General features: G+C 43.0%; 1 protein-coding gene across 1 annotated transcript in view; it reads right to left on the minus strand.

The window, feature by feature from the left end:
* pik3c2b (phosphatidylinositol-4-phosphate 3-kinase, catalytic subunit type 2 beta) overlaps nt 1-19,611 on the minus strand; it is a 32,611-nt gene extending 13,000 nt beyond the window's left edge. The window contains exons 1-11 of the mRNA XM_070902132.1: nt 19,173-19,611; nt 18,754-19,136; nt 17,102-17,202; nt 15,451-15,611; nt 14,865-14,985; nt 10,500-10,611; nt 8,692-8,771; nt 8,419-8,482; nt 7,783-7,929; nt 7,522-7,555; nt 1,872-2,067 (exon numbers count right to left, since the gene is read on the minus strand). Of these exons, the coding sequence (XP_070758233.1) occupies nt 1,872-2,067; nt 7,522-7,555; nt 7,783-7,929; nt 8,419-8,482; nt 8,692-8,771; nt 10,500-10,611; nt 14,865-14,985; nt 15,451-15,611; nt 17,102-17,202; nt 18,754-19,136; nt 19,173-19,611 (1,838 nt within the window). The remainder of the gene's footprint in view (nt 1-1,871; nt 2,068-7,521; nt 7,556-7,782; nt 7,930-8,418; nt 8,483-8,691; nt 8,772-10,499; nt 10,612-14,864; nt 14,986-15,450; nt 15,612-17,101; nt 17,203-18,753; nt 19,137-19,172) is intronic.
* Between the last annotated feature and the right edge of the window lie 1,361 nt (nt 19,612-20,972).

Here is a 20,972-nt window from a genome sequence, read left to right on the forward strand (position 1 = left end):
ATCAGTTAAACAGTTAAAATACATTATTAATAGCTACGATGTTGCTCCTGGGAGACGACTACAGCCCCCCGTCATCAAGCTAATGACCCAGAGGCAGAGGGGGACACCTGTATGAGAGACAGCCCCCCCTCATTGGATCCTCTTGACCAGTGGAAAAGTATCCAGACGTTCTTCCCGAGGCTGACCGCTCTAGCAAGGCGTCTCTGTGTTCCTGGGACCATCTGAGCCGGCATTCTCAACCGCAGGTCTCACAGTCAACAGACAGCACACCAGACTGACCCCCCAGCAGAGAGAGCATTGACATGTTGCTATCTCTGAATAAAAACCAGCTTCTGTTTCTGTTCTGTTAACCTGTCGGCTGCTTTTGATCATGAATTAAACTATTACAAAAGTCTGGCTCCTGTTTGCTCGGCTATGTATTTTAATATGGTATAAAATATTTTCCTACACAGGAGATCCACGCTGTTATGTCTACTAAATGTTCTGTACAGCGGTCTCAGCGCTGGGGGATTCAATGTGTGAATCCTCATGTTCTGTTGCTGTTTGTGCTGCTACGGCACATATATAAATAAACCCTTTATTATAAAAAAACATTTGTTTTTATGGGCCACAGACATTCGTCCAATCTAAATAGTATGTTTAATCGTGTCTGTTATTGGTTAATGATTGGTTAACGAGGGTCAGCTATCTATCTAATCCAAATTAGCATCCCTAACTGTCACTGCATGTTAGACACAGTGGTGCTTCGAGCTACATGCTAACATAAGCGTGCTAGCATGTTGTTTAGAAAAAGGTGGAAGTGAAGAGGCTGCAGCTCCTCAGTTATTAATCTGACAGCACGGAGTTGTACTCAAGCCTCTAAACTAAAATCATGAAAATCAAATTCATACACTTTTATAGAATAAAGCACGAACCTTACAGGAAAACGAGTTCCTGTATTTAATGAGTGACTGATGAAGTGTGTCAGGATCTGTTTTGGCTGTTTCAATCTGTTCATACTCCTCTCTTAACGCTGAGCTGAGTATAAAACAGCAGGAAGTGAAAGAGGTGAAGAGACAGAAGCTGCAGAAGCTGACAGAGCTGGAAGAAAAGTGTGAGTCAAACAAAAAGAATTTACAAACTTCTTCAGTCAGAGCCAACAGACAGCTCAGCTAAACACCTGCAGGTGGCGCTACAGTCACAGCACAACACTTCAAACTTCGATAGGATTCTTTCAGTCATGTTGTTTGTCACCGCAGACTCTTCAGATGAGACCAAACCACCTGCCAACAGTTTCCACCATATTGGATTCTTTCAGTTCTGTTTGATTCTAAATAAAACCATGTGAGCAGTTTAAAAGGGGGGGCGTCTCTCTGGTGGAACAGCTGACAAACCAGGTTTTGAGCCGCTGTGTTAATCGACGACAGCGTGTTGTATTTGAAAAACTGGTCTGTAACTAAAGCTGAAAACTGTAGTGCAGTAGAACCAGTCATGTGAAGTACAAGTACCTCACATTTGTACTTTTGTACTATACAAACAGAGATGGTGCGTGTTGCTGACAGGCAGGTGTCAGGCGAAGTGGGCGGCCCTGCCTCCTCTCAGAGGTCAAAGGTCGGGTTTGGTTCCCAGGCAGTCAGCCCTTTGTCCCAGCAGAGCGTGTGTGTGTGTGTGTGTGTGTGTGTGTGTGTGTTACTGGGGGAGGGGCGGCAGGAAGCAGCTCCCATTCTGAGCTGCTTTTGTTTCAGGATTCAAACAGACCCTCTGTGCTGCTCTGAGATCAGCTGAATCATCAGTCTGTTTGTTCACACTGTGGCTGTAATGAACACTGCAGCCTGTAGGGTGCGACAGTACTGGTGTGTTATGGTTATGTGTGCGTGTTTGTTTCGTTGTACCTGGCGGCCCAGGTGATGGGGATGCGGTGAGCGGCGTGCACGTTGAAGGAGAGCACGTTGGTGACGAGGCCGGCCTCCTGCACCGGCGCCGTGCAGCAGTGACTCTGCGGCGTCGTGTGGAAGTTGGCGTTGAACGTGCTGCAGTACAGCTCCACCAGATCCAAGATGGCTGCCGTCAACTTCTCCACCACTTTCTCTGTGAAATGAGGAGATGACACAGTGGCATGTTAGGACTGAAGTGTATCATGAAACAAGCATCTCTATCCATTTCTATGCTTTTTATAAATACTCCACATGAATCTGATGACTGATCAAACCTCACTCACACAGTCCTGATGAAGCAGATTTACATATATATATCTGTTTACAAGCTGTGTAACCATCACAGTACACATTCTTATTTATGAGTTCACTGCTTGTCCTCAACCTTACAGTGTGTCCATTTTATCAACACTGTACACATGCCTACCACAGTACACACAGGCGCATCTCAATGAATTAGAATATTGAGGAAAAGTTAATTTATTTCAGTAATTCAATTCAAAAAGTGAAACTCATATTATATAGATTCATTACACACAGAGTGAAATATTTCAAGCCTTTATTTATTTTCATTCTGATGATTATGGCTTACAGCTAATGAAAACCCAAAATTCAGTATCTCAGAAAATTAGAATATTGTGAAAAAGTTCAATATTGTAGACTCACGGTGTCACACTCTAATCAGCTAATTAACTCAAAACACCTGCAAAGGTTTCCTGAGCCTTTAAATGGTCTCTCAGTCTGGTTCAGTAGGCTACACAATCATGGGGAAGACTGCTGACTTGAAAGTTGTCCAGAAGACAGTCATTGACACCCTCCACAAGGACGGTAAGCCACAAAAGGTCATTGCTAAAGAAGCTGGCTGTTCACAGAGTGCTGTATCCAAGCATATTCATAGAAAGTTGAGTGGAAGGAAAAAGTGTGGTAGAAAAAGGTGCACAAGCAACAGGGATAACCGCAGCCTTGAGAGGATTGTGAAGCAAAGGCCATTCAAGAATTTGGGGGAGATTCACAAGGAGTGGACTGAGGCTGGAGTCAGTGCATCAAGAGCCACCACGTATCCAGGACATGGGCTACAACTGTCGCATTCCTAGTGTCAAGCCACTCCTGAACCAGAGACAACGTCAGAAGCGTCTTACCTGGACTAAGGAGAAAAAGAACTGGACTGCTGCTCAGTGGTCCAAAGTCCTCTTTTCAGATGAAGGTAAATTTTGCATTTAATTTGGAAATAAAGGTCCCAGTGTCTGGAGGAAGAGTGGAGAGGCACAGAATCCAAGTTGCTTGAAGTCCAGTGTGAAGTTTCCACAGTCAGTGATGATTTGGGGAGCCATGTCATCTGCTGGTGTTGGTCCACTGTGTTTTATCAAGTCCAAAGACAACGCAGTCATCTACCAGGAAATTTTAGAGCACTTCATGCTTCCTTCTGCTGACAAGCTTTATGGAGATGCTGATTTCATTTTCCAGCAGGACTTGGCACCTGCCCACACTGCCAAAAGTACCAATACCTGGTTTAATGACCATGGTATTACTGTGCTTGATTGGCCAGCAAACTCGCCTGACCTGAACCCCATAGAGAATCTATTGTCAAGAGGAAGATGAGAGACACCAGACCCAACAATGCAGACGAGCTGAAGGCCTCTATCAAAGCAACCTGGGCTTCCATAACACCTCAGCAGTGCCACAGGCTGATCGCCTCCATGCCACGCCGCATTGATGCAGTAATTCATGCAAAAGGAGCCCCGACCAAGTATTGAGTGCACATACATGAACATACTTTTCAGTAGGCTGACATTTCCGTATTAAAAATCCATTTCTTTAACGGTCTTATATAATATTCTAATTTTCTGAGATACTGAATTCTGGGTTTTCATCAGCTATAAGCCATAATCAGAATTAAAAGAAATAAAGGCTTGAAATATTTCACTCTGTGTGTAATGAATCTATATAATATACGAGTTTCACTTTTTGAATTTAATTACTGAAATAAATTAACTTTTCCTCAATATTCTAATTCATTGAGATGCGCCTGTATACATATGTTATATTCCTACATTTACTCTTCTGCACTTTTACGTCTTAGATTCTCTTCTATTTGTGTGATTTTTTTGTGAATGTTTTCAATTCAGTTTTAAAAGCACACCTGACATGACTGGGTAGGATGTTCCAGCAGTGATAAAGCTAAAGGCAGTTTCACCAATGTTCTTGGAGACCAGGGAATGACCAGACGGCCTGTTACAGATGACCTGAGGGGTCTAGCTGGTTCATAGCTCACAAGCATGTCAGAGAGATATTGGGTTGCCAGACCATGTAGGGCCTTAAAAACAAGCATTAAATATTTTAAAATCAATTCGAAAATTCACTGTGTAACAAGCTCAGCACAGGTGTTATATGGTCGTATTTCCTTTTTCTAGTTAAAACTCTAGCAGCTGCAGTCCATCCAGATGTTGTTTAGTTAGTTCTAGTAGTAAGTTCCAGTGAGCAGTGCGTTGCAGTAGTCTAACCGACTGAAAATAAAAGCATGGACGAGTTCTTCAGCGTCCTCCTGGGATAAGAAGCTCCTTACCGTCGCAATATTTCTGAAATAATAAAATCTGGTTTTAACAATGCTGCTAATGTGGCTCTGGAAAGTGAGGTCAGCATCCAGATTTCTGACCTGTGTGACGCAGAGACAGTTGGGATCATTTCAAAGAGATCTCCTGTTAGCCTTTCTCCCGATAACCAGGATCTCCATCTTGTCACTGTTTAACTGCAAAAAACTATTAGACATCCAGTTATCAATATCCCTAATACATTTTGACAGTGTGTCAATAGGGCTCAGATCGTCGGAGGACAGGGAGATACCGTTGTGTTCAAAATAATAGCAGTCCCACATCACTAGCAAGATAAATCACTGTTTTTGTTAAAATTTCAACTTCTACACTGCAAGTAAGTTTCTAGAAGGTTTAGTAAAGGTATAGAAAACCAACAGACCCAACAGGCATGGTGTGCATGCTGCTGATTCTGTGAAACTGAATCATTAACTGAAAGGGGCGTGTTCAAAAAAATAGCAGTGCTGAGTTCAATAAGTGAGGTCATTGATAATGTGAAAAAACAGGTGTTAAACAGGTGGCCCTCATTTAAGGATCAAGGCAACTGACGCTGCATATGCTGGCTGTGCATTTGTCCTTGAAAAACAGAGTAAAATGGGTCATTCAAGACACTGTTCAGAAGAAGAGCGTTCTTTGATTAAGGAATTAATCAAAGAAGGGAAAACCTATAAAGAAGTGCAGAAAATGATAGGCTGTTCAGCTAAAATGATATCAAACGCTTTAAAATGGCAGCCAAAACCAGAAAGGCGAGGAAGAAAAAGAAAAACGACGATTCAAATAGATCGGAGAATAACCAGAATGGCAAAGGCTCAGCCAATGATCAGCTCCAGGAGGATCAAAGAAGATCTAAGGTTGCCTGTGAGGACTGTAACAATCAGACGACGTCTATGTGAAGCCAAGCTACCAGCAAGAAGCCCCCGCAAAGTCCCGTTGTTAAAAAAAAGACGTGCTGAAGCGGTTACAATTTGCCAAAGAACACATTGACTGGCCTAAAAAGAAATGGCGTAATATTTTGTGGACTGATGAGAGTAAGATTGTTCTTTTTGGGTCTAAGGGCCACAGACAGTTTGTCAGACGTCCTGCAAACACTGAATTCAAGCCACCGTACACAGTGAAGACGGTGAAGCATGGTGGTGCAAGCATCATGATATGGGGATGTTTCTCGTACTATGGTGTTGGTCCTATTTATCGCATACCAGGGATCATGGATCAGTTTGAGTACATCAGAATACTGGAAGAAGTCATGTTGCCGTATGCTGAAGAGGAAATGCCCTTGAAATGGGTGTTTCAACAAGACAATGACCCCAAACACACCAGCAAGCGAGCAAAATCATGGTTCCAGACAAACCGCATTCAAGTAATGGAGTGGCCAGCACAATCCCCGGACCTTAATCCCATAGAAAACTTGTGGGCTGACATGAAAAATGCTGTTCATGAGGCAAAACCAAGAAATTCAGAGGAATTGTGGAACGTAGTACAATTGTCCTGGGCTGCAATACCTGTTGACCGGTGCCAGAAGTTGGTCGACTCCATGCACCACAGATGTGAAGCAGTTATCAGAAACCGTGGTTATGCAACTAAATATTAGTTTATGATTCTCAGGAAAGTTGAATCTTCAAGCATTTCTTAGTTTATACAGTACATTTGAGTTTGTAAAGACAGATGTCAACGCTGCTATTTTTTTGAACATTATATTTCTTGACTTTCTGTAAAATATTATCAAATTCAATTACTTTTTCCAATTTTCTTGCTTTGAAATAGAAAGTGCTGTGTCCCCAATGCATTTGTGTTCATTAAAATACAATTTATTTGAGGGATTTTGACATTTACTCACCTTTGTAATCACACTGCTATTATTTTGGACACAACTGTATATAGTGACGTGTCATCAGCATAATCATGGTCACACACATTGGTTTGGAGTTAAAATTCCCGAGACGAAGACTAAAATCACGTCCTTTGAGGTACGATAACAACCAGTCCAGTGCTGACCTAGATAAGTCAACCCACCTCTCAAGCCCCCCCATTAAAATCTCATGATCGATAGTGTCAAATGCCACACTTAGATCCCATAATACTAAAATAGAAACTCTACCATTGTCAATATTTAAGTCATTAAAAACCTTGACCAAGGCTGGTCGACATGCTCTACTTTGTTGGTTGCCAAGTGGTCGATTAACTGCTTGCGGACTACTTTTTCAAAAATTGTGCTCAGGAACGGGACGTTAGAGACTGGTCTGTGGTTACAAATAATAGACGGGTCTAGAGTGGGCCTCTTTAAAAGTGGTTTAACAATTGAAGATTTGAGTGAGCTAAGAAATATACCAGATTGTAAAGAGGTGTTTACAGTGGTTTAAATATCTTTAGATAAACAGTTAAACACCAGGGGGCGACAAACAAAACCTGACCAGAAGGAGGCCAAAGACCAAACATGGCTGCACGCTCATATCTATTCATGGACATACTTTATCGCTGTTATACAGTCCCTGTAAAGAAAGTACTCAAGTATTAACTGAAGGTTGAATAGAAACCATTTGATTCCGCTGGCACAGTATTATTTACTCAAATGTAGATTTTTTTAGGGTGTGAAGCATTTAAAAACAATTGGCCGACTTTTTAAATCCTTGACGCATATTAACAGTAAAAATGAATTCACAACTTTCCTTTTTAATTTAGTTATTTGCTTTTATCAGTATTAGCGGCAGTCGTGCTCTCAGCTGTAATGAACGAATGTCATGTCCTACAGACGCCTGTTTGAACATTTCTATTCAGCAAACAAAATAAAACCTTCAAACTCGTCCGACGGCGCCTAGTCTCAAAAACCGGGAGGTGCACAACCATGACCCGCGACGGGGAGGCCGTGTCCAGCATAAACAAAGCTTTACTGTGAGGGGCAGATTGTCCTCAATTAGGTCCTCAGGGGCACGTTGACCACACAAGGTCGGGCCAGATACCAGGCTCCCGCCTAGTCTTGTTTAGTTGTCCTGATATGTTGTGTTGTGTTTGCTGTTGGTGCGTACCTCTGTTCTCTCTGACAGCCAGCACTGAAGCATCCTGGGAGGACAGACAGAGAGGAAACCATGAAGAGAAGATGATTAGAAGAGTGAACAAACTGACACATCAACATCACTAACTCTCAACATGTGATGTTTAATGAAATGAAAGTCCATCAGGCAGCATGTTGAACACCCCGACTGACTGACTGACTGACTGACTGCTGGTCCTTCAGGAAAATAAAGAACTTCATGTGATATTTCGAGGACACTGTCAGCGTCTTTCACCTTGAGGACTTTGGGCTGCAGACGACAGGGGCATGCTGGGAGCTGGCTGAGGGCGGAGGTCACGTCAGGTGTCTCCACGGCAGCTAACGAGCTGCAGAGCGCCTTCACTGATTGAACGAGACGCTCCACGTGCAGCGGCAGCTCCACCTTCAGAGACAAACAGGAAGAGAAGAAGAAGAAGCACAAGAAAAAAGAAATGTGGTTTAATTTGGTCGACAAACTGAGTACTTGAGAGGACTCATTTGAGTTTTGGACCTGGAAAGTGAGGACATTTCTTAGACACTACGAACATTTCGTCTGGTCGTCACCGTCCTCCTCATTAGTTTTAAGTATTTATCTCCCTGTATATTTTGTCTGCTTCAAGTGTTGACTTCATTTAAGATGTTTTATTTCCAATATTGTTTATGGTTGTTTTTCTGATGTTTGTTTTGTTTTTGTTTTATTAGAATACTAATACACATTTGTCCCCCAACACCCACTTCTACTGTAATTTAATATAAGAACAGAATACAGTAAATTACCCCGAAAAGGACCACCTGCTTAACCCCAAAGGTTTCATTTTTAATCATATTAATAGAAGATAATATTGTGGTTATACATATGAGGACGTTATAGATGTACAAGCGTGTGTGTTACCTCTGACAACAGGAAGGACTCGGCTTCATTATGAAAAGTATCCAGCAGCAGAGTCAGAGCCTCCCTGATCACACACACAAACAAAAACGTTAACAAAACATTTGTCGCCACCTGAGAATTGATTTATTAGTGCTGAACATCACAAAGTTTAAATTACAACCAATCATGTGGAGCATCAGGATGGGCCCATTATTATTATTATTATTATTAATGTTATTAAAGTTCTCTATGGTCAACCAGTCAGACCTCTACATTAAGGCTCTGCCCCCTCACCTGGTGACGGTCTGTTTGATTGGACGCTCCTGCAGCAGGATGCTGTGGTTCATGGTGGACAACGTCTCATCATCTTCTTTCTGTTATTAAAAAGATTAAAACAAAATGTCTTGTTTACTAATCTGCATTTCTCTCTCTCTCACTCTTAATAACCCACTTTCTGTCCTGCACCAGACTCCTGTTTAAAAATCAACAAATCTCACATCTAATGATGACAACCAGTCTATTGAATTGGTTCACTGCTATTGGACTTTCATAGAAAATGACCTGACTTCTCACTTGATTTATGACCTCAGTAAACATTTTCCTCATGAGTTTATGGTCTCAGTCGCTAGTCTTCTTCAATACAGCATGACATTCATTCAGTAAATTATGGTCCCATTTAGAGTGAAATAGACATAAAGCAGGGTATGCTTTAGGGTGGGGCTACCTTATGATTGACAAGTCGCTACCATGACGACCTCTCAATCAGGATACAGGCATTCGGTTGTACTAAAAGACACTCTAGGAGTTGGCTGTTCATTTTTCCCAGTAAGTTCATTTACAAGCTAACTTTGTTAGCATAGCCAGGAGCCACTAAGCACGCCTGCCTACACCTGCAACCTGACTGCACTCAGGTTGCAGGTGTAGGCAGGCGTGCTTAGTGTCCTCGGGTTCTCAGACACCCAGCTCCACCCTCTTGTCCAAATATGGTCACTTCTGGTTCCAAAAAAACAAGATGGTGGTGGCCAAAATGCCAAACTGGAGGCTTCAAAACGGTAGTCCACAAACTAATGGGGGACGCCATGGAGGCTACGTCCACTTCTGTTATACAGTCTGGTTATGACACACTAAAAGACCAGATCACATCAGCCCGTTTCAGCCTCCAGTCCCATCCCGTTCCCGTGTTGTGTTTTTTTAGGGAGGATGCAATGATTTTGATGAGATGTTCAGGTCTTACAAACTGCGTACAGAGTTTTAACATCGTCACTCTCGACTCAGTCAGTGTAGATCAAACCTCAACCATCGACAAGACAAACAACACATGTTGTGGTTTAGTTTGTAGGACTGAATGACAGCTATTGATGACGTGCATGCGTGCGTACATCTGCACAGTGTTTATTCGTACGTCCTGTTTGTGTTCAGTTGTATTTACACTTGTGTTACGAGGCTACAGCTTTTGAGCCTACACATGAAGCCACCTTAACTGACGTGTTCCTCCTGAAAAATGTAACTCCAGTTAGGTATATGTCGCTGGCACACATCTAACATCTTCATGCTGCTCATTCCATCTTAAAACAACTTGATGCAGTTTCAATACAGGAGATAAACTCTTTAACTCGTGCTGAAGCTGCCTCAGTGTGTCATCAGAACTGATTGCAGGACAGTTCACTCTGATATCCCACCAGTTAACACGTAAACAGGCTTCCTTTGAATCTACAGAGAGATGTGTGTGATGCTGTTCTCAGGTCTCTCTGGAGAAGCGCAGCCTTGATCTCAACGCCGTGAATGAAGTGATTAAAGGTAATAAAACAAAGGCGTCTCCACTGCAGACCTTCAGCTCTCTGAACAACAGAAGTTACCTGATGTACCTGTACAAGCCCGTAGACTTGCGGGGGACTGATCACATCTTACCAGAGACTTACCAGATAAATAATACTAATAATAATAATAATAATATATAAATATGTGTGTGAGAGTGTGTGTTTGTGTGTGAGAGACAGTGTGTGTGTGAGTGCGTGTGCGCGCGTGTGTGTGCGTGTGCGCGCGTGTGTGTGTGTGTGTGTGTGTGTGTGTGTGTGTGTGTGTGTGTGTGTGTGTGTTCAGACCGTGCGGGACAGCTCTGTGTTGATGGCAGATCTGTTGGTGAGAAACAGTCGGACGTCCCAGTCGAACTTCAGACACTGTTGAACAAACTCCAGACCGGCCAGAGTCTGAGAGCTGAGAGAGAGACAGACAGAGACAGACAGAAACAATGTTATTATATACAACCAGTGATGCTAATGCTAACATAATGCTAATTGTGAAACGTACAAATCACAAAACAGCATCAGCTTATGTCACCAGGATGTTGTTAGAAATGATGTTGTCTACAAAACAATGTAATATTTTAACCACTAATAATCTATAATCATTATTATAATATATTGTAGGCACACCTCAGTCTTGTGAGTGAGTCTAAATAAAAGCTGTGCAACTGTTAATGGTTCAGGTGGAAATGAAAACTGTTAGTGGAAAAAGACAGAATCGCATTGAGCCATAATGTATGATTTTATTTAAAAGGAGACTGTACATGCAGATGTTGGAGATCCAGATGAAAATAAACATGTTAGTCTCTGACTGTTGGACTATCCTGGCCTGTTGGAGTCAGGCAAAGCCTCATCCTGTCCTTGGCAGAGGTTGCTAAGATAGTCAAGAAGCTCCTCAGCGGCAGGGCGCCAGGTGTGGATGAGATTTGTCCTGAGATGAAGGCTCTGGACGTTGTTGGGCGGTCTTCAGAATCGCGTGGAGGTCCGGGACAGTGCCTGTGGAGTAGCAGATCGGGGTGGTGGTTCCCATTTTTAATAAGGGGGACTGCAGGGTGTTCTCCAATTATCGGGGTATCACACTGCTCAGCCTTCTCAGGAAGGTTGACTCCAGGTTGCTGGAAAGGAGGTTCAGACCAGATTGTTGAACCTAAGATACAGGAGGAACAATGCAGTTTCCGTCCTGGCCGTCAAACAGTGGACCTGCTCTTTATCCAGTTCCCTGGGGGGCACTGTGGGGGGTACAACAGGAGTATGGGGTAAGGGGGCCATTGCTGAATCAGAAGTATTTCTGATTCTGACTAAGTCAAATATGTTTTCGGTGGGTGTTGGCCTCGACCAGGGTTGACCCTTGTAACCGATTCTGTTTGTGATCTTCATGGACAGGATCTCAAGGCGCTGCTGTGAGGAGGACAGTGTCCGGTTTGGGGACCTCAGAATTGCTTCTCTGCTTTTTGCAGATGATGTGGTTCTGTTGGCTTCAGACCGTGACCTACGGCAGGCACTGGGGTGGTTTGCAGACAGACGGGATGAGAGTCAGCACCTCCAAGTCTGAGGCCGTGGTTCTCTGCCAGAAAAGGGTTGATTGCTCCCGGTGGGTTGGGAGGGAGTTACTGCCTCAAGCTTGAAGGAGATACTTGAAGGAGTTCAAGGGGTCTTGTTCACGAGTGAGTTTAAAATGAAGCGTAAGATCAACAGGCGGATCTGTGCAGCGTCAGCAGTAATGCGGGCGTTGTACCGAACCCTACCGCTTTCACAATGTTTTTTCCACGCTGTCCTTTCCCCCCTTTGGCCTCACACTTTCTCCCCCACTGGCTCAACTCAGCAATGCTGGTAGTGTTCCCGCCTGGTGGTGTCATTTTGTAAACTTAATACAACCTCTGACAGAAAACATACAAGCTAATACAAACTGAACATGCCCTCCCTCCCAGGGGTCAGGCTCCATCAGTCCCCTCCTGAGGGCTCAGATGGACCTCTGAGGCCGTCTGATCGGAGTCAGGAGCTTCGGTCGAGACACGCCAGGTGCCTGCTGGAATCTGACTTTTTGTTGCTGTTGTTATTAGTATTTATTTCATTTTACATCTAACACACAGTTACCACTTACACGGCATACACACACATCTTACATTACACACGTGAAACATACAGTCCATCTGACTGCTGTGTCTGCTTTTAAACAAAGACAACATTCATCCAGTTTCAATGTGTTACTGTTGGTCTGTTTTATATGTATGTTAACTGTAGTGTATTACTAACTGATACAGTTACACTGTATGTATTTACACTGTAAAACATAAAGCAAATGAAGCAAAGACAGTAGAGTTCAGAGTTATTCAGTTATTGTTTCTCTACAGGAAGTGCAGTCGACCTCTCACAGCTACAGCTTATCAGACTGAAACACACTTCCACTGACAGGACACACACACACACCAGCTGTACCCAGGTCTTTTAATATATGAATCCCCAGAGAAGCTGCAGTACTGTACTTTATATGTGTGTGTGTGTGTGTGTGTGTGTGTGCTGTGGTGTGTCTGGTGTGTGCACATTAGTGTTTCTGGTTTAGCAGCAGCCCCAGCTGAGCTGCACTCTGTTATTATGAGGGTTAGAGTCTGAACCACAGACCACAGATGAGTGTTGCTGTTATTTTATTATTCTGGTGTTTCCTGGTTGGTTCAGCTGACTAGTTTCATACAGAGGCGGGACAGCAGCTCGTCCTTTATTGGACAGGACAGAGACAGACAGGCAGGGGAGAGACAGGTAGGACATGCAGCAAAGGTCACTGGTTGGGATCAAAGGGAGGATGCTGCAGTCAGCATGTGCTTTAACCCTCCGGCTGTCAGGACACGACTGGTTAAAGCGCGATTCCTTTCAGATTCGTAGAAGATAAGAATCACCATTTTTATGTGATTTTGATAGTTTGCTGTTTACATTGAGCTGAAGTCACGTTTAGACAAATGAAAGCTGAATGTCCACCAGAGGCCACCGTACAAACAATAAAGCCTTTGTTTTAGGTAACAATACACTTTCCACTTGTTAAGTTAGTGGTGTAACTTTAAAGAACAGAGGCACCCCCCGTCTCCTCAGCTGTCACAATCTAATAAAGACATTACAGCCTCATATGGGCACTATCATATCTACAGACATGTAGTCTGTGAAACTGACTCTTTACAGAAATTATTAAAAACAACGAGTCCAGCCACAGACCCTCAGTTGTTTTACTGCTGAGTCACAGATACGATCAGAGAACAGCAACAACTGTTGTGTCATTCAGATAATAATTATACATTTTAACTTCCTTTATAACAGTGAGAAGACTAGAGCAGAAAATATACAAGGAGGAATTGCTAAAAAATTAAATCAAAATCTTTCAAGCAAATTTACAATTTTGATTATTTTTTCTGCAAAATGCAGCGACACTAAAATATGAATAAAACATATTTCTTTATGTCTTCATGTGTAAGACAGTTGGATAATAATATATATATAATATATAATATAATAATAAGCACCACCTGCAAGGCCGTCATCATTGTTAATATTTAAACCAGACTAAGAGTCTACATCACGCTAGCAGGTCTGTGAGGCTGTACTGAGACACAGCGCTGCTTTCAGCAATCAGAATCAGAGTCAGAAATACTTTATTGATCCCCAGGGGGAAATTACACAAATGCTAACTAAACGCTAACTAAACACTAAATCCTAAATGCTAACATTAACATGCTAACATGCTCCAAATGACAAAGCTAACATGTTGATGTTTAGCAGGTATAATGTTTAGCGTGTTAGCTAACATTAGCTAGTTAGCAGTAAACACAGAGTCCAGCTGAGGCTGATGAACATCATCAGTTCTGCAGGTATTTGGTCTTTAGTTCTAAATTATGCTATTTTTCTACTCTGGAATGGGAGCACCGGTACTGTACAATTTCCCCCCGGGGATCAATAAAGTATTTCTGATTCTGATTCTGATAAACCAAAGTATTGGACACATGAACATGTTGACCTGATGATGGCGCTAGATGAAGAGTCAGAGGATCACCAGAGTTACTATAGCTCATCCTGAGGGGACCATGAAGGTCTGAACCACATTTCATCACAGTCCATCCAGCAGCTGTTGAGATATTTCAGTCTGACCAAAGTGGAGGACAGACAGACAGACAGACAGACTGTCCACAGAGCTGCTAGCATGGCTAAAAACAAACGCTTATTCCACACACCTACAGACTGTCAGCACCAGGTGAACCAGCTGGTAGCAAACGTTAGCTAATGTTAGCTAATGTTAGACAATCTGACATCACACCCTCCTCACCCAGTGATTGGTGCTGTGTGGTGGTGAGAAAGTAGGTGGGGTTTGAACTTCTCTCTCAGTTCTCTTTTCACTTTTCATGTGAACATCAGAATCAGAATCAGGTTTATTGCCAGGTACATTTACACATACAAGGAAGGTCGATACCATGAATGTTGCTGTCTGAACATGTGACATGTGATCTCTATATTTAAAATAACATCATGACTTTGGGCTGGGTGCATAAAGTTGGCTCGACAACAGCTGCTTATTTGGCCAAAGATTCAAGAAACCAAAGCAGATCCTGAGATAAATGACTAATGTGCCGTCTCCTGGGGTTTAAATCAGACACAGCTAGGGGACTCTAGAGGGTTTGAGGTTCTTACTTGTTGAGGAACTCGTCTTGTCCGCAGACCTTCAGCAGGTAGTCGTCCACGTCCATGTGGTCCAGATCATCCTGAGCGTAACACAGAGTCTGATAGATCAGCAGATCCACGGTGGACGAACCTCGAACACAAGGAGACACAGACATCTTTATTATCACAGATCGTATATTATATTCATATTATATTATGACTGTTTATCGTTTAATTATAACTTTTTAATATATTATTACAATATATCCACACATATACATATTATATATACACATATATATACATATATTATATATAAAAAATTATAAAATATATATATATCATAATATGGCTTTTTACTGTAATAACTTAATTCTGATGATTTGGACTTTTTCTAGTAATATTACAATAATTTTGTAATAATATGACTTAATTCGATAAATATAACATTAAAAAAAACTCTCTAAATTAACTTTCTGTCATAACATTACGATTTGTTTCTCAACATATTTTAACTTCATTCTCTCCAATAAGACTTTTATTTTTAAGTAGTAGTCAGCAGTAGTATTGTGGTAGTGACTTAGTGGGCTCCAGTCACATCCTCCCAGCGTCTTACCATCACAGGTAAAAGTGAGTGGCTCTCTGAAGTGCTCACTGATGACGGTGACCTTCACGCTGACCCCCAGACCCTGATGCAGCTCTTCCTGACCGACGGACGGCGACCAAACAAAGCCGCCGTTTGTCGAGCGGTCGCTGTGCGGGTATGCCGAACGTAAACTGCAGAGAGAGAGAGATTTACTCAGTACTGTCAGCAGAACTACTACAGGTACGCAACAGGTTTGATGTGTACTTCAGCTGTGAGGTCAAAGGTCAGTATGAGTTTGACACAGAGAAGAAAATAATCTTAAAAGATTAAAAGAGTTTTCATCAGCAGTGTGTCACCAGAATGATTCAAAACGTTTACAGTGTTTGATTATGTTCAATAACCTGAAACATTCAAAACAGAGAAGTCTCACAGATATTAAAGGGACCAAGAAATGAAAGGTGTAAATGTTACAGCAGGAACTCATCAACCTGTGTGATACACTTGTGATGTGACTAGTATCAGTAGTACAGTACAAGTATTCTCAGCTTCATGTAGTTAAAGTATCAGCAGTAAAAGTCATTGTCACATTGTCATACTTTATGTACAGTTAGCTAGTTTAACTACTTTATGTACAGTTAGCTAGTTTAACTACTTTATATACAGTTACCCCTTTACATTAGTCCTTGGTAGAGCCACCATTTGCTGCAATGGAAGTCTTCTGGGGTAAGTATCAGTACACATAAGTATCTACCAGCTTTGCACACTGTTGTGCGGGTGATTGTCTCCAGTCTTCCTGGCAGACGCTTGTGGACCGCAATTTTGAAATAGCGCCACAGATTCTGGATCGGACTGAGATCTGAACTTTGACATGCAAAACTTTTTTGGCCTTGTGCTTGGGGTCATTGTCCTGCTGAAAGGTGAACTTTCTCTCAAGCTTCAGTGTTTTAGTGGACTGAAGCAGGTTCTCCCTCAGCCTCTCCCTGTACTTTGCTCCACCCTGCTGAGGAGGAGCACAGCACCACACTTCTCTGTGGGGATGGTGTCTGTTGAGGTATCAGCAGCGTGAGGTTTACATCACACATAGCATTTTGAATTTTGGTAAAAAGCTCTATCTTGGTCTCATCTGACTACAAAACCTTGTCCCACATGTTAGCTGGGCCACTCTTATGAAGTCTGACAAACTCCAGACCTGCTTTGATCTGGTTCCTCTTGAGTAATGGCTTCTTTCAAGCATCCAGTTTGAGGCAAAGCTCTTGATATGGTTGATGGTGCACCTTCATTCACAGTCACTGAACTCTGCAGCTCCTCCACAGAGACTGGTTTGGTTTGGTCTTTAAACTTTATTACACTGTTTGTGTCATCGTGTCATCAGTCAGGCTGAAGGTCAGGAGGTGTGTGTGGGCTTGTATTGCTATCTTTGTGAGGACCAGTTTCAGTTTTAAACCATTATAGTAAGGACATTTCTGCAGTGTAAAGACATTTTGTCCGGTCCTCACTACTTCAAAGGACTGTTTGAAGGATCAGATTTGGTTTTAAGGTTCAAGTCAGAATCAGGTTTAGGTTTAGGTCAGGGTTAGGGGCTTGGGGATGCATCATGTCAATGAGGGTCCTTACAAGTATAGAAAGACAAATGTGTGTGTGTGTGTGTGTGTGTGTGTGTGTGTGTGTGTGTGTTACTCACACATCCAGCATGTGACAGAAAGCTGCCACCTCCTCGTCTCTCTCCTCAGACACCTGGAAGAGTTCATATCCAAATCCATTCATCCTGGAGCCCAGAGACACCTGTCAGTCACACACAGAGTCAACCAATCAGAGGAGAGTCCCCCAAAACGACCAATCAGAGTTCAGTAAACTGATTATCTTTGGGTTTTGGACTGTTGGTTGGACAAAACAAGATATTTTAATTTGAGTTTTTTTTTTTTTTTTTTTTTACTGTTGTCTGAAATTTTACAGGCCAAACCATGAATCACTTATTCCATAAAAAAGTTTGCAGATGAATCAGTAGTGAAAATAAGTGTTTGTTAAGTGTTAGCCAAGTGTTAGTTGCAGCCCTAGTGTGGACATGCAGCTGTATGTTGATCACAACAATGTCATGTTTCACAAGTGTCTGAGATATTGCAAGGTATTTGTACAATAATTATGTTCTACAGAAGTGTTGTCGCTCTTTTAATAAATATATAAATAAATGTTATCAAACTACTTCCACTCAACTGAAGCTGTTCCATTTTTGAAACAGACTTATCATGATATGACATATTTACACTCAGTGTCCAGTTTATTAGGAACACTGAGCTAAAACTAATAAATCCTCCTTCATGAAGTTATAATGTTCAGTTTGTGTTCGATCATCGTGGAGGACGGAGTTTGTTTTACTGAGGTGTCTCCATTATTTTGTCCACCCCCTTTATATCAATGAGGCCGACAACATGGACACCGTCACTGTTTATGATTAACATTCCTTAGAGGAGGTCATCACATGTGACAGAAGGGCATTTGTCTCTGTAAAACATTTAATATGAGTGAGCCACTGTGATGGACATGTTGTCTGATGTTTCCCAGAACAAACAATTCATCGAGAAAAGCCTCGGTGGGTTCATCAATAATGAAAATAATTGATCAATATTATTAATCATTATTTGCAGCTCTATCAACAACGTGCTTGTCTCTAAACTGATGAGTGACTGCACTGAAATATGTAAATTGAAATCAGTTTATAAGAAAATAATGTCAATCAGACAGACTTGGATTTTCTCTCTTTTAATTAAGCCAGGCTAGCAGTTTCCCTCTGCTTCCAGTCTTTATGCTAAGCTAGGCTAAACACGTTCTTGGACCTGAACACGAAGAGATGACTCGCTCAGGTCTGGACTTATCGTAAGATGCTTGTATCCCATTTGTTGCCACAACTACCACAGTCTAACTGGTTCGCACTGATGGTGTCACATTTTTTGTAAGTTATTATTATTTTTTTAAGTTATTATTGTTTTTAATCCAAATTAATATGTTGAATTTAAAACATTTATTATCACAATGTCCTGTGACATCAGCTGCGTTTTGACTGCTTTAGTGTCAGGGGGTCACGTTGGATCGAGAAAACCAAGAGGACTTCCAGAGAATCAGACAGATTAAATGTGCGTTTAAGAAGTTAACACGACTCCCACGGCCCCCCGGCAGACATTGGGACATCGTTTTTTGTTGATGTGCCCTGCACATAAAAAGAAGACCAGATGCACACACGATCCGCCTCATAATGACATCACTCGATTAGCATATCATACAGGTAACAGGAACACCTCTTGGTCATTAAAGTGACCAGATAAATCCACAGGTTCTTACCGGGTCTGCAGACACCCGCCGCTGGTTCTTGTTGCTCTTGGGGACAGGTATGTACGTCCTGGGCGGGACTTGGGGGGGGAGGGTCTTACTCCGAGCCACTGGCTTCCCTGATTGGTCCCCGTTGGCCCTCCGACCTCGAGGCCCCTGTCGGCTCCCGTTGAGTCGAGACAGCGAGTCATTGATGTTGTCGTAGTTCAGCTCTCCTGAGGTAACTTTGGGCTGATCCACATCGGGCGTGAACAGGTTCACATCGCGGGGCACAGTGGACCCTCGAGAGGGCAGGAGGGGGTTCTCTGACCCTGACAACAGGGGGATGGGGTTTCTTGGGGGGATGGCTGGCGGGACATCATCTGGAAGAGAGGGGAAGCCTTTGGGAGGAAACCCTGACCCGGATCCAAAAGAGTCCCCTAGGCTGGAACCTGAGCAGTCTCTGAACTTGCTGACCTCCGGACTGTCCAGAATGTACAGGGACTCTTTAATGTAGCCTCCCTGAGGAGGGAGTGCCCTGGCTGGGATGTAGGGTGGAGACTGGGACCCTCCAGGCTGGTTTAGGGAGGAATCGGACCCAGAGAGGCCCCTCTGCAAGCTTCCTCCTGTGGGAGCAGGACTGGGCTGGCTAGGGGTGGGTCGGGGGTGTTCAGTGGAGGGATTCGGGGTCTTGGAGCGGGTTTGGCTGGGAGCTCTAGAGCCGGTCTGGCTGGTTTCTATACCGCTCTTGTCCTGTTTGAGTCTGGAAAGGGCGTCATACTCCATCTGCAGGGCCTCAGCCAGGACCAGCTCCTTCTGACTGAGACCCAGAGCCTCCAGACAGCCCCAGCCCGCCTCACTGCTCTCCTTCTGGGTCTGAGCCGCCGACATGATGCCTCCACAGCAGAGAGGGAGCAGGAAGGAGGGAAGAGCTCGGCTGAAATGCTGCTAGAAGAACTGGCGAGGACACATGGAGCTGCTGAGGACAGAGAGAGGACGGACAGTAAGACATCCATCGATACATCACTATTTCATCTCTTGTGTTACTATTTTGAACTAAATTTGGGATGATTTCTGCTGAAAATCTAAAATGGCGATGTTCAGTGTCCATATCTCCTGTTGGGTTAATTGTTTCAGGGCAAATGTTATATTGAGCCCCATGAAGTCCAGCAGACTGCACATGGCAACTTCATTATTTGTCCAGAGACTAGGTCTGGGTGATGAAACGATATGAAAACTGTTGCATTATTTAACTTAATGCATTAAATACAAACCGCCATGACGGGAAATAACGTCCAGCTCATTAACAGCCTATCAGATCCCTTGATAACAGAGCTGAGTGACACGCAAACAGCCAATCATTGAACAGGTGTGTTGTTCGGTTGCACCATCGACACGTGACACAACAACAGAAACAGGTGGAGAGAAGATGAGTGCAGACAGCGAGGAAAATGTAAAATTCAAAATAAAGTGTTTAAGTTGAACCTTTTGAGGTTGACCTCTAACATTATACTGAGAAGTGTTTCTAATGTTTTGCAACAGAAACACAGTAGAGTGCTGTTCAGTTCATCACCACTGCAAATATAGTTACCTCTCTGACAGTGTCACTCAAGTCTCATCAGTCTATCAGTATGTCCAAAAGTTCTCTGTTCACTCGTCAGAGCTTACCTCGTCGCCTAGGCGATGAACGGATGGAGTGTGTGTGGTGTGGAGGGAGGAAGGAAACACAAAAACACAATCAGGAGGAAGGAATGAAACAGGAAGTGATGCAGTGAGGAGGTGAGAGAGAGAGAGACACAGAGAGAGAGACAGAGAGACAGAGAGAGACAGAGACAGAGAGAGAGACAGACAGAGAGAGAGAGACAGAGACAGAGACAGAGAGAGAGAGACAGAGAGAGAGAGAGAGACAGACAGAGAGGGAGAGACAGAGAGAGAGACAGAGAGAGAGCCTTGTTCTAGCATGTCCACTAAATAAAGACTGACACTAAATGAAAACAGGACGCAGGACAACGTGTCCTTGTGTAGAGATTAGTGCTTCACACTAAAAGGTCGATGAGGTTGATAGACGTAGACCAAGTGTTCACAAACCTAAACAGGTCAGGTTGGTGTAAGATCAGTAGTTCCAGCCTCATGTCAGCTCACACACAGACACAGCACTGACGTCAGATCAGCACTCTGTATCAGCAGACAGAAGCTGGATCAATGCATCTATAATGCTGGTTATATAGTGGAGGGAGGGGTTACCAGACTGA

This window comes from Enoplosus armatus, chromosome 3 (assembly GCF_043641665.1).
Source record: "Enoplosus armatus isolate fEnoArm2 chromosome 3, fEnoArm2.hap1, whole genome shotgun sequence".
Classification (NCBI taxonomy): Eukaryota; Metazoa; Chordata; class Actinopteri; order Centrarchiformes; family Enoplosidae; genus Enoplosus; species Enoplosus armatus.